At 43.1% G+C, this 14,614-nt stretch overlaps 1 protein-coding gene across 12 annotated transcripts in view; it reads left to right on the top strand.

The window, feature by feature from the left end:
* Window positions 1-14,614, top strand: part of DTNB (dystrobrevin beta) — a 361,761-nt gene that overhangs the window by 121,896 nt on the left and 225,251 nt on the right. For all 12 annotated transcript variants that reach the window (XR_003999428.1, XR_003999427.1, XM_030555069.1 and 9 more), the window contains one exon: window positions 10,282-10,448. Coding sequence is in view for 10 of the 12 variants with exons in the window: in XM_030555069.1 (XP_030410929.1) it covers window positions 10,282-10,448 (167 nt within the window). In the remaining 2 variants the exon portion in view is untranslated. The remainder of the gene's footprint in view (window positions 1-10,281; window positions 10,449-14,614) is intronic.

Here is a 14,614-nt window from a genome sequence, read left to right as displayed (position 1 = left end):
TATATTGGACTGTTTAATGTTAAGTCACAAGGACTCTCACTAACAGCATTAATATACACCTGGATGCTATCTCAGCTCACTGCCATCCTGTGCAGAACAAAATGGTATTTTCCCATCGAACAATAGCCAGATTCCTAAAAAGACTTACTAATGCTTTTCCTGGAGTAAGAAAACCACCTCCTTCCTGGGATATAGATTTGGTGCAAACCAAGTTGAAGTGGACTCCGTTTGGATCTCTCAGGAACACTTTTCTAAAACACCATTCTTGTTGGCTATAATCACATCAGCAGGAAGAGTCAGTGAGCTCCAAGCTCTAATGGCCGTTCCTTCCTACACTGTAGTGCACAAAAAATAAGTGGTGCATAGACCTCATTCTAGCTTAATGCACCTTAGCCAGTATATTTCTCTCCTTTAGTTGTTTCCCAGTCATTGTTCTCACCCATGGGAAATACATTTCCACACTTTGGATGCCAAGAATACAAAGCCCATTTAAAAGATTAATAGGCTATTTGTAGCATATAGGAAAAGCTGCTAAAGAGAACCAGTCAACACCGAGATATCTAAGTGGGTTAAGGCTTGTGTAGAACTCTGTTACAACATAGCTAAGTTACCAGGGCCTACAGGGTTAAGGACCCATTTGAATAGAGCCATTGCAGCTTTTGTGGCAAGTCTTAGACAATTCCTAATACTGGAAATCAGCAGAGCAGCAGCTTAAAATTTAGTGCATATTTTCTCCAATTGCTGTTCTTTATACTTAGCATCATGTTCCAATGCTCTATTTGTCAGGATAGTGCTACCACGCATATGTGGTTATGTGGTTATAAACTCTTCATCCACCTTCCACCCGGGCAGTACTGATCACTAGTTTTAGTCAAGTGGAATACAAAAAGTCTTTTGAAGAAGAGAGAGGCTACTCACTAGTAACTTTACATGCATCTGAGGAAGTGGGTATTCACCCACGAAAGCTCATGCTCCAAAACGTCTGTTAGTCTATAAGGTGCCACAGGATTCTTTGCTGCTTTTACAGATCCAGACTAACACGGCTACCCTCTGATACTTGACTAGTAACTTATTTAAGAATTGCCTTCATGTATTCATGCTTCCTGTCTGCCTTTGCCTTGGGGTTTTTTGTTTGATCAGCAGCCTGCAGTTCAGGAGAAGAAACTGATGCGTTTGTGGGTAGTGGTGGGATGTATATGTCAGGAGACTGAGTCATAGGCAGTCAGGTCTAATGGTTGGCGCAAGAGTCAGGCCCAGTGGTTGGAGTCTGAATGTCAGAGCCAGGGGCCAAGACAGGGCCAGTACCAGGAAGCAGAGCTAAAGGTCATAACTAGAGTCAGAGTCTAAATATCAAGGCCAAGGGTTGCAACAGAGTCACAGTCAATAATCAGAGCCAAAGCTCAGAACTGGATTACCCAAAATTAGGGAAGGCAGGACCAGGGCTGGTTCTGAGGCAGGAACAAGGCTGGGGCAGGATGGAAAAAAGACTGGGTGCAGGGCTAGAGCTGTCGGGGAGCAAAGCAGGAACAGGGCTTGGTGAGAAAGAAGCACAGAGAGGCAGAGAGTCTGTGGGCATGTGCATTGAGCAACCAGTGAGGCGCTGCTGCTGAGCTTGAGAACTAGCTTGCTAGCTTCCTCAGCCAGTCAGGCAGGGCTGTCTGTCAGGCAGTGTAGCTGGCTCGTTAGGAAGTCAGGAGTACTGAGCAGGCGCAGCCACAGGGCCTTACTCCTGACAGTATGTGTACTCCCTCATAGTCTTGAAAGTCAATGTCACAAGAGGGTGTCTGCACACCCCTCCTCCATGGGCTTAACTTTGAAGAGGGTTCTGTGGCTTATCACCAAGGGGCAGCATATCCTACAGGTGTGAGTTCACATATGTGACTGACTTTTGAAGAACAGTTGATGGAAAGTAACTTCTCTTTGCCTAGGGTAAACCCTACTCACAGTGGGTATGGAATTGCTTAGAGGTGCTGTAACCTCATAGGTTGAGAAATATTTCTTTAGAATAGATTTGTGAAGCTATAAGCATGGTGTTTGTACGTACATTTATGTACATACCTGCCCCAAAGCATTCTTCACTAGAGTAGTTCTAATTGCAATGCTTGAAAAGTAATCTTATACCTCTCCCTTTGCTGTGGTTATAAGATTGTTATAAAGAACCCATTAAATTGTTGACTGAGCTTATTCACTCAAGGAATAGACAACTTTTCTAACCTGTAAATGGTGTTTCTCAGATGAAATGAGCTAAATCCACAATGACCCATCTTTTGTGTTTTTTTGTTTGATTGAGTTTCATTCTTTGCTTCTATTTTTTTAACTCTGTAATTTTTTGTTCTTAGATAGTGTTTGTGAGTTTCTAGTTAATTTTTTTTTTCTAGTTCTGGAACCATTCGTTGATTGCCAGCACTATAAAAAGTTTCTTTTTGATTGCACCTTGTCAGAGTGGAGCACCTTTGTTGGCTAACTTTTCCTTCCAATCAGATGCTCATCTTCTTTGTAGTTTGTAAGTATTCTAGTTAAGTAATATGGCAGATACAGCTGGGGTGCTTGAGAGAAGCTTGAGGACACCTGGACTGGCACCCAAAAAACTGTCGTTTCCTGTGTTGCCTGTGGTTGTCCTTATGTGAGATAAACAAAAACTCATTAAATTGTGGATTGCGTTTATTCCATTGGAAAAGTACCACTTACAGGTAAGAGAAATTCTCTTCTCTCACAAGGCATCAGATCAAGTTTTCTTTAATCAGTAACGCTATTCTAAAGAAACCTAGGACATCATTTTTGAGAGCCATGCTTCAGTTTTTGAGATGTGCAATATAATACCAATAGTATTACATTCAGTGGCTTTCTAATCCATTTTGTTAGCTTTCTGTAGAAATAAGGTCCATGGAAGAAAATAGAGTTTTGACTGAAGAAGAAGCCACTGTAAATCCAAGTGGAAGAAATTCGTACATTCTACTTCCCTCCTTCCCTCTGTAAAAGAGGAAAAAATGTAGGAAAACATACCCTGGCAGTGTGAAAAGTTATTTTTCTCCTTTTTACACTTGACTGTCCTGTCACCCTAGCTAGGTATGTATATTTTTAGAAAGATTTTAATAGATTGTAAACTCCTTGGAACAGGGATCATGTCTTTATCTGTGCCTATATTGTAGGCACCTAACAAATTAGTTGTATATGAACTTCAGCAAATTATCTGACTAACTTGTTTCTTTGGATTTATTAATCCAAATATAATAAAATATATCTGACCTGTTCGTTTGCAAAGAAGATTACTTTAGTAGCGATATTTAATCCAGGGAAAAGTCATGGGGGAAGAATGTATTCCCAATTATTTGTTAACTGGTCACTCCTCTACTCTTGTGAACTGCTCAGGTAGTTTTCCAGTCAAATATTGCAGCCCTGTCACCATAGCCTCATTTTGTGGGAAACTAGGCTTTACCTCTCTCACCAAATCAGAAGAAAGTTCCTGATGATTAGTTGCTACCCTTCCTAAGAAGAGCAGAAAATGGACAGTTCAAGAAACCCACATGATGTCCTGCTTAGCAGGTCCAAAGAGTATCAGCTTCACCAGTCTAGGACCAACAGGCTGCTGCTACTCTTCACTTAGATTGATGGATCGTCTCGTGGAATGAATTTTCATAGGATGATATAGAATCATAGAAGATTAGGGTTGGAAGAGATCTCAGGAGGTCATCTAGTCCAACTCCCTGCTCAAAGCAGTGCCAACACCAACTGAATCATCCTAGCCAAGGCTTTGTCAAGCCGGGTCTTCTAGTGAAAGTGTTTCCGAATATCCAACCTCCCCCACTGCAACTTGAGACCATTGCTTCTTGTTCTGTCATCTGCCACCACTGACAACAGCCTAGCTCCATCCTCTTTGGAACCCCCCTTCAGGTAGTTGAAGGCTGCTATCAAATCCCCCCTCACTCTTCTCTTCTGCAGACGAAATAACCCTAGTTCTCTCAGCCTCTCCTCATAAGTCATGTGCCCCACTCCCCTAATCATTTACATTGCCCTCTGCTGGACTCTCTCCAATTAGTCCACATCCCTTCTGTAGTGAGGGGACCAAAACTGGATGCAATACTCCAGATGTGGCCTCACCAGTGCCAAATAGAGGGGAATAATCACTTCCCTCAATCTGCTGGCAGTTCTCCTACCAGTACAGCCCAATATACCATTGGCCTTCTTGGCAACAAGGGCACACTGCTGACTCATATCCAGCTTCTCTTCCACTGTAATCCCCAGGTTCTTTTCTGCAGAACTGCTGTTTAGCCAGTTGGTCCCCAGCCTGTAGCGATGCATAGGATTCTTCCTTCCTAAGTGCAGAACTCTGCACTTGTCCTTGTTGAACCTTATCAGATTTCTTTTGGCCCAACTCTCCAATCTGTCTAGGTCACTCTGGACCCTATCCCTACCCTCCTTTGTATCTACCTCTCCTCCCAGTTTAGTGTCATCTGCAAACTTGCCGAGGGTGCAATTAATCCCATCATCCAGATCATTAATAAAGATGTTGAACAAAACCAGCCCCAGGACCGACCCCTGGGGCACTCCACTTGATATTGGCTGCCAGCTAGACATCGAGCCATTGATTTCTACCAGTTGAGCCCAACAATTTAGCCAGCTTTCTATCCACCTTATAGTCCATTCATCCGGCCCATAGTTTTTTAACTTGCTGGCAAGAATACTGTGAGAGACCGTATCAAAAGCTTTGCTAAAGCAGAACAGGAAGTGTGCCCAGTTTTGTTCCAGAGCAGGTCACAGCCACCTGATCCGTATCAGACACTTTCCTTTGTCCATGGGACAAGGACCTCTTTTATGCACTCCCATCCGTGTCCCTGATTCCCAGGGTCATTATCAAGCTCAAGAAAGAAACATGGCAAATTGGTCCTTATAGCTCCAGCCTTATCAAGGCAGATGTGGTATTCAGACCTCTGCAAGTTGTCCACTCAGGAACTCTTACTGTTGCCAGGGACAAAGGACCTCCTAATGCACAGTCATGGACGAGGGCTGCCTCCAAATCCTCAAGGGTTGAGCTTCACAGCATTGTTCACTGGTGGCTGAGTATGGAGGAAATGCATTGGTCAGTCGCTTTCCAGAATGTTCTCCTAACAAGATAAAATATTCCACTAGAGCTACTTACTTGAGTAAATAAAAGCATTTCTCCATCTGGACAGCTTCCCAAAATGTGTCCCCAACTAGACCAGCATTCAGACAATCCTGGACTATCTTTGGTACCTTAAGAAGTTGGGTCTGATGCTCAGCTCTGTTAAGGTGCATCTATCTAGAGGCCACTTTGGCTTTTCATCCTCATATAAGTGGCAGGACTATTTTTACTCTCTCCATCATGATCAGATTTGTGAAAGCGCTAAACAGATTATTTCCAGCAGTCTGAGACCCAGCACCTCTATGGGATCTGAATTTGGAGTTGTCTTTGCTTATGGACCCTCTTTCAGAGTCTTTGGCCCTGTGCTCCTTTCTACACTTACTAGTTAAGGTAGTATTTTAAGTGGCCATCATCTCTGCCAAGATGCATTGGTCACTGATCCACCTTACACGTACTTCACAAGGACAAAGTCTAGCTTAGGCTTCTTGGAAGTTCCTCTCCACGGTGGTCTCTGACTGCCACATAATCCAATCTGTCTGCTAGTTTTCTTTCCAAAGTTGTACGTGAACAGGTATATGAGAAAACTCCACGCCCTCAGTGTTTTGTACATATTGGCTTTTTACTTGGATAGGGGAAAGCCCTTGCAGGTTTCTTCCTAGCTGTTCTTGTCATATGCAGAATGAGTGAGGCATCATCCAGTCACAACACAGGCTCTTCATCCTAATGGCTTATGCTGCTGAAGGAGTAATAGCTCCTTCTAGACTCACAGCACACTTGCTCACAGCATGTTCAATCTCAACAGCATTTCTGGCACACATCCCTGTTATGGACGTATGTAGCTCAGCAACACGGTCCTCAGTTCATACTTTCACTAGACCATATGCACTTTGCAGCTTGAGGGAAGATGCAGATCTAGGCAAGGCAGTCCTACAGTCCCTCTTTCTATAAGGCTCTAAGCCCCTCCTGCGTTAACAGCTTGGGCATTCTCTGTATCATAATGCAACCACTTGAAGAACAAATGATTATTTACCATCCTGTAATGGTGGTTCTTCGTGATGTGTTTCATATATCAATTACGTGACCCATCATCCTTCCCTGATGTGTCGGAGTCTATCACTGGGTTCCAGTGCAAAGGAGCTGAAGAAGGTTTGGGGTGACTCTGCCCTTTATATCCTTAATTGGCTCACGAAGACCTTAGCCATGGGTGGGGCTGCTGACTCCAGCACCAGTGCACAAGGTGTGCACACATCTACAGTATAATGGACATATGCAACACATCTCAAAGAAAAGCACTTACAAGAAGGTATGTAACTGTTTTTTTCCACTTGCCCTCCAAAGGCTGTCATCTATTTGGGGAGATGGTGGATAAACCCTACAAGATAAGTGGAGCAAAATGCCTCATTTGCACAGCTTAGAAAGACGTATTCATTATCTTGGGAAATGTGCAGCAACTTTCACTGAAATTCAAATTCAGACCTATCTTTCTGAGATTTTCTCCAGCCAGCTCTCAGGAGAGTTAGTCTAAGAATGAGCTTTCCAAGGATTTTAAAAGAAAAACCTAAGATGTCAGTTTCTTTCCCCTAGGTGGAGAGGGAATGCTTGTGTGTGTACCCGGTCAATTGTGGAAGCTAGTTTGGAGGGTGTGTTACATTCCATTCTGATAGCAGTGAGTTTTTGTGATCATTCTGTTGTGTTCCAGGAGTTCCTCATTCCTGGGCCAGCTACAAAGAAAGCTTTGTTTTTAGGGCTCACTAATCTCATTCATGACAACTCCATTGTTCCAGTGGAAAGCAGGTGTGAAGAGCGAGGCTGTCTGTAGATCAGTGTGGTCAGCCCAAGTCTGTCAGGATAGAATGAAGTTTTAGGGGTGGTCAAACAGCAGCTCCTTTACTGTTGAAGTGTGGCTTGCAGAGCCCCTCAGACTCTCCCATTCTCTGCCTACCAGACTGGGGTGGAGGGAAGCTCAGGGCTTCTGCACTGCAGTGGCGTGGTGGGGCTAGGAGCTTCTTCCCAGCAGGGCGGTGGGTCTCGGGCTTCAACCCCACTGGGTGCACCCGCTGGGGCTAAGGGTTTCAGCAGGAGTGGGGCTGAAACTCCAAGCCCAGATAGGCGCCTTCTGCAAGGCTGAAGCCCCGAGCCTAGACAGGGACCTCCCTTAGAGCTGAAGCCATAAGACCCTCCTCCCCAGAGAGCACAAGCTCTTAGTCCTAGCAGCCCACTGCGAGGCTGAAGCCCCGAGCCCCTGCAGACGTGCCCTGGCTCTTGAACTACTGAAGATTGTTGTAATCGGCTCAGAGGGTCAGTACGTTTGGCCACCTCTGCCATATTTCGTCCTTTTTACAACCACAGCTGTTGGTGTCAAGTCTAGGAGGACAATCTGAAAATAGAAATGTGAATGACAGTCATTGTTCCTGTAGCAGCAAGTTCTTCAAAGCACTTCTCTCTTTCAACATCACTGTCATCTGAGCTACAGTTTCAACCTTCTGCCTTTCTCTTCTTAACTAAGTCTCAGTGCTTAATCCTCATCCTGTTTGACCTGTCTGCAGACATTTCCTCCTCCTTGATATCCTTTCTTATTTTCTGTGACTGTCCTTTTTTCATTCTCCTACCACAGGCTTTCCTTTTTTTAGTGTGTCATTTAGTGTCTTTCTCCTCCACTTCCTTGAAAAATTGTTCTTGTCTGCCTACTCTTCTCATTCTACATTTTATCCCTGAGTATCCTCTTTTCTCCATTTGCATAAGTTTAACTATCACTTCTAAAATGACAATTTTTATATACTTCTCCATCCAGACTAGTCTCCTGCAGGTCAGTCTTGCATATCTCACTCTCTCAGATATCTCACCCTGTATGGATCACTGTCATCTGAAATTTGACATAGATAAAACTGAGCTCATAATCTTTTCTCACAAACTCTCTCCCACTGCCATTATGGTTGATAGCACGCCTCCATCCTCCTAGGCTCCGAGGCCTCTAACCTGGGGGTCATTTTCAATTCTACCTTATTTCTCCTATACCCAGGCTGTGACTCAGTCTTGTCACTTTTTATAACAATGTTGCAAAAATATCCACCAATTTATTTCTTTCCATTCTAAGACAGAAAATATCATATTGCCTCTATATAAACCCATGGTATGCCCACATCTTGAATACTGCGTGCAGATGTGGTCACCCCATCTCAAAAAAAGATCTATTGGAATTGGAAAAGGTTCAGAAAAGGGCAACAAAAATTATTAGGGATATGGAACAGCTGCTGTATGAGGAGAGATTAATACGACTAGGACTTTTCAGTTTGGAAAAGAGATGACTAAGGGGAGATATGATAGAAGTCTATAAAATCATGACTGGTATGGAGAAAGTATATAAGGGCATAACACAAGAATGGGGGATCACCAAATGAAACGAATAGGCAACAGATTTAAAACAAACAAAAGGAAGTATTTCTTCACACAATGCACAGTCAGCCTGTGGAATTCCTTGCCAGATGTTCTGAAGGCCAAGCCTATAATAGGATTCAAAAAAGAGCTAGATAAGTTCCTGGAGGATAGGTCCATGAATGGCTATTAGCCAGGATGGGCAGGGATGGTGTCCCTAGTATCTGTTTGCCAGAAGCTGGGAATAGGCAACAGGGGATGAATCACTTGATGATTCCCTGTCCTGTTCATTCCCTTTGGGGCACCTGGCATTGGCCACTGTTGGAAGATAGGATACTGGGCTAGATGGACCTTTGGTCTGACCCACTATGGCTGTTCTTATGTTCTTTTTCTGATGACTGAATTGCTTGTCCGTGCTCTAATAATAGCCGATATTGACTATTGTAACCTTCTCCTCTCCAATCTTGTAGATACTTACCTTGCTTCCTGCTTTCCATTCAAAATGCTGTCACCAAAATCATTTCCCCTCACCTTTTGGTTTTGATTTCATTTTCACTCCATAAGATCTTTTCACTGGTTTCCTTGTTGCCCAGCATATCATCTTGAAATTCCCTATCCTTGGTTTCAAGACCCTATGCTTCTGGCCCAAGTCTGTATCAGTGATCATGTTTTCGTTATGCATTACCCCATTCTCTCCACTCCGATATTGTTGATAGCTTTGAAGTTTCCTTTATACCCTTCTTCCATTGCCATCGCCATGCTGTCCCTTTCCAAATTTATTCCATTTTCAAGTTACCTCCTTGACCTCACATATACCTCATTCCATCTCTCCTAAAAACTCACTTCTGTCATCTCTTATATGAAGAATGAAGGGGAGGAAAAGGTAAACTAAAGAAACGAATAAAACCAGAAAGGAAAAACTTAAGTCAACAGAACCACTAAGAGGAATATGTGCCTTGCCGAATAATTATATGCTCTTTTTTATTTATTTGTTCATCATTTCCCCATTTCCTTCTCTCCACTTTTTTTGGTCTGTTTATGACCCTCACTATTTGTCATGTCTAATTTAGATTGTAAACTCTTTGGTACAGGGACAATGTCTTTGTTGTCAAGACCCTTAGCATATTTTTGGGTGCTCAAAAATAAACTCAGAACTCAACTTTATATCTGGGTACTGGCTGTATTTTAACACTGTGCAACATATATCATTTTGGGATTGACTCATATAATGGAGATGGAAAAGACTGCCATCCAGTCCATCTCCCTGCTATTGCAGGATTGTTCCTTTCAGTACATTAATTTTTTTAGCCAATTTAGTTTTGAAGTCCCAAGCAGTGGGACTTGCACCACATTCTTTGGTAGGCTCCCATTTTTTAGGGTTTGAAAATCCTTTGTATACTGTCAAGTATCAGAGGAGTAGCCGTATTAGTCTGGATCTGTAAAAGCAGCAAAGAGTCCTGTGGCACCTTATAGACTAACAGAAGAATTGGAGCATGAGCTTATGCTTCAGTACTTCTGTTAGTCTGTAAGGTGCCGCAGGACTTTTTGTATACTGTGTATACTTTAGGTTGTCGAACTTGCATACAGATTTCAAGATCAGACAGTATCTGAATAGGGACATATATAGAAATACATTATTTTAACTTGTTTAATGTAAATCATTTTTATAAGTACGAAATTGTTAGCAAATTTTATTGATGTTTAGGAACTTCATCCTTATTGGGCACTCAGATTTATTGTGTGTGGTTTTTCAGATAATAGTAAAATAACACTTTTTAAGATTCTCTTATTGCTTTTCCCCCCTGAAGTCTTCCATCCTGTGGAATGTTCATATTGTCGGTGTGAGAGCATGATGGGTTTCCGGTACCGATGCCAGCAGTGCCACAACTACCAGCTCTGTCAAAACTGTTTTTGGCGTGGCCATGCAAATGGCCCTCATAGCAACCAACATCAGATGAAGGAGCATTCCTCTTGGGTAATTCAGCTTTGTTTGTAATAATGCACTGATCATCTCTATGCAAACTTCTTTTGAAAGCTAAAGATGTTTTTGTAATAGGCTTAGAATCACAGGTTAAATCGTAAAGGTTTTCAAAGAGGAGCTTATAAATAGGCACATTATACTTTTCTGTGAGTTGTACGTAATTTAATTTAATTATTTGACATTATCATTTTGCTCAGTGCTGATGATACAGTTCCTGCTCTCAAGTGCCTGGCAATCTGAGAGACATAAAACAAAGCCCTTATTGTCGTCGTCTTTTCCCCAACACCATCCCTTCCTACATCCCTCTTGTTACCAGACTAATAACCCACTGTAATTTTGATGTGATCACAAAGGAAGAAAACACTATGCACACAAGGTGCTCTTTTTGGCAAAGTGGTGTTCTTGAACATAGTATCTCTTTAAAATAATTAAATGTTTGCCTTCATTGTGCATGAAGCTGGACTGTATATATCGTGGAAGACAGATCCTTAACCCAAGAATCTGGTAATCTAAGATACATGAGCAGTAAAGTTTAGAAAAATAGTCCAACAGACAACTAGATGATGAGCACATCCCAAGTCATAGCTAGTAATTCAAGGTCTGGAAAACAGGATGTCACAGGTGGGATGATTCTATAGCAACCCTGATAACACCAAGCCTGATGCTGCAGCCACCCCCTGTCTTAGTCCACAAGTTGTGACCTGCTTGAAGCAGGGTGGCCAATGCCATAAGATTGGCATCAGTCGCTAAACAGTTAACTAAGATTACAAAACTCAGAATTCGGCTGTCTGTGCCTTTAAACAAACAAGAAAAATGCCAAGACAAGCACTTCAGGGCAGGGCCCTGACCTGGCCCTTGGGTTCTGTGCTAGCACTGAGGAACTTCTCTTCTGTCCCAGTCTCACCCAGCGCTGCCCCTGAGAAGTAACAGGCAAGCATTCATAACTGCACTGCTGGCTCCTGATTATTCAGTGTCTCCTCCTGGCCCTTCTAAGCTCTGGAGGGCTAAGTCTTGTGGTAGCCTGATCTGAGTAGGTTTTCCTTGAGCACACGGCGTAGACACCTCCAGCAGGCGACAAAGAAGGCATGGTAGACCCCATCACACAGGCCTTGTGGCGTGAGATTTACGAAGCTAAATCTGTTTAGTTCATTCAAGAGAAGATTGAAAATGACTTGATCATGACCTGCATGTACCTATACATGGAGAAGAGATTTCTGATAGTAGATGGCTCTTTAATTTAGAAGAAAAAGGCATAATGATATCCAATACTTGAAAGCAGAAGCTAAACAAATTCAGATTGGAAATAGGATGAATATTGTTAGCAGTCAGGGTAAATATCTATTTGATCAGTTTACTTAGAGAGCTGGTGGAATCTCCATTCACTTTCTCTTTAACTCAAGACCAGATGTCATTCTAAAAGGCACGTTGTGGCTCAAAACAGTGGGCTTGATTGAAATTACTTGGTGAGGTTCTATGGTCCCTGTTTGCGGGAGGTCAGATGAGATCATCAGAATGGCCCATTCTGGCCATAACAATCTATGAATGTATAATCACTTTTTGATGGTGAACGCAATCATTTAGATTATCCTACGTGGGCTAAGTGGAAGAAATCAGTTTTAAGTTGCGATTAAATGAACAGGGTGGACATTAATCATACTGGTTTAAAGAGGGAGTTCCAGGTATAGAATCATAGAAGATTAAGCCTCTAAGGATGGAGATTCCACCACCTCCCTAGGTAACCCTGTTCCAGTGCTTCACCACCCTCCTAATGAAATAGTTTTTCCTAATTGTGACAGGTTCAGTCACAGAGACCCCCTTGAAGCTGTCACCTGATGTAATGGAGTTACCTCTGAGCCCGTTTTCCACTGCCTGCTTGGAAATTCAGAACCCTACCTTGTTGAGCCAGACACACTAGTCTGCTGCAACACAGACCCAGGTCTGGTCCACGCCCCCAAAGCTGCAGATTTTAACCAAAAACTGCTCAGCAAGTCACCTATCTCCAGCACCCAGACACCCAGTTCCCAATAGGATCCAAACCCCAGATAAATACATTTTACTCTGTATAAACCTTCTACAGGATAAACTTATAAATTTTCCTTCCTCTATAAAACTAAGAGGGAGATATGCACAGCTATTTGATCCCCCAGGTATTAATAACTTACTTTGGGTAAATTAATAAACAAAAGTGATTTTATTAAGTATAAAAAGTAGTGTTTAAGTGGTTTCAAGTAATAACAGACAGAACAAAGTAAGTTACCAAGCAAAATAAAACAAAACATGCAAGTCTAATACATTTAAGAAATGGAATACAGATAAATCTCACCCTCAGAGATGTTCCAAGCTTCTTTCACAGACTAGACTCCTTAGTCTGAGACCAATCCTTTCCCCTCATACAGTTCTTGTTAGTTCCAGCCCCCTTTGCTCTGTCTCACCCCCTTTTATAGCTTTGGCATCAGGCGGGAATCTTTTGTCTGTCTGGATACCCACCCCTCCTTCAGAATAGAAAAGCACCAGGTTTAAGATGGATTCCTGTACCAGGTGACATGATCACATGTCACTGTAAGACCTCATTCTCCATTCTTTCAGGGCTGGCCTGCACTTACCCAGGAAGGTTTGTAAGTAAACAGAGCCATTCGCAACCGGTTGTCCTAGTTAATAGGAGGCATCAACATTCCAAGCCACCATTAATGGTCCACACTTTGCATAGTTACAATAGGATTTCAGAGTAATACTTCATATTTCTAGCTTCAGATGGAGTGCGTCACACTAATATCCAACCTAGACCTCCCCACTGCAGCTTGAGACCGTTGCTCCTTGTTCTGTCGTCTGTCACCACTGAGAACAGCCGAGCTCCATCCTCTTTGGAATCTCCATTCAGGTAGTTGAAGGTTGCTATCAAATCCCCCCTCACTCTTCTCTTCTGCAGACTAAATAGAATCATAGAATATCAGTGTTGGAAGAGACCTCAGGAGGTCATCTAGTCCAATCCCCTGCTCAAAGCAGGACCAACACCAACTAAATCATCCCAGCCAGAGTTTTGTCAAGCTGGGCCTTAAAAACCTCTCAGGATGGAGATTCCACCACCTCCCTAGGGAACCCATTCCAGTATTTCACCACCCTCCTAGTGAAATAGTGTTTCCTAATATCCAGCCTAGACCTCCCCATCGCAATTTGAGACCATTGCTTCTTGTTCTGTTATCTGCCAGCACTGAGAACAGCCTAGCTCCATCCTCTTTGGATTCCCTCTTCAGGTAGTTGAAGGCTGCTGTCAAATCCCCCCTCACTCTTCTCTTCTGCAGACTAAATAAGCCCAGTTCCCTCAGCTCTCCTCATAAGTCATGTGCCCCAGCCCCCTAATAATTTTCATTGCCCTCCGGTGAACTCTCTCCAATTTGTCCACATTCTTTCTGTAGTGGGGAGCCCAAAACTGGATGCAGTACTCCAGGTATGGCCTCACCAATGCCAAATAGAGGGGAATATTCCCTTCCCTTGATCTGCTGGCAATGCTCCTGCTAATGCAGCCCAATATACCATTGACTTTCTTGGCAACAAGGGCACGCTGTTGACTCTCATTCAGCTTCTTGTCCACTGTAATCCCCAGGTCTTTTTCTGCAGAATTGCTGCTTAGCCAGTCGGTCCCCAGCCTGTAGCTGTGCATGGGATTCTTCCTTCCTGAGTGCAGAACTTTGCACTTGTCCTCATTGAACCTCATCAGATTTCTTTTAGCCCAATCCTCCAATTTGTCCAGGTCTCTCTTGATTCTATCCCTACCTTCCATCATATCTACCTCTCCCCACTCCTTAGTGCCATCTGCGAACTTGCTGAGGGTACAATCCGTCCCATCAGCCAGATCATTAATGAAGATGTTGAACAAAACTGACCCCTTGGGCACTCCACTTGATACTGGCTGCCAGCTAGTTATTGAGTTGTTGATCCCTACATGTTGAGCCTGATAATCTAGCCAGCTTTCTATCCACTTTATAGTCCATTCGTTCAATCCATAGATTTTTTAACTTGCTGTCAAGAATACGGTGGGAGACCATATCAAAAGCTTTGCTAAAGTCAGGATATATCACGTCCACCGCTTTCCCCATCTCCACGGAGCCAGTTATCTCATCATAGAAGGCAATCAGGTTGGTCAGGCATGACTTGCCCTCGGT

The sequence above is a fragment of the Gopherus evgoodei genome, chromosome 3, assembly GCF_007399415.2.
Source record: "Gopherus evgoodei ecotype Sinaloan lineage chromosome 3, rGopEvg1_v1.p, whole genome shotgun sequence".
NCBI classification, from domain to species: Eukaryota; Metazoa; Chordata; order Testudines; family Testudinidae; genus Gopherus; species Gopherus evgoodei.
The sequence above is the reverse complement of the archived record's forward strand: the minus strand, read 5'-3'. Positions and strand labels throughout refer to the sequence as shown.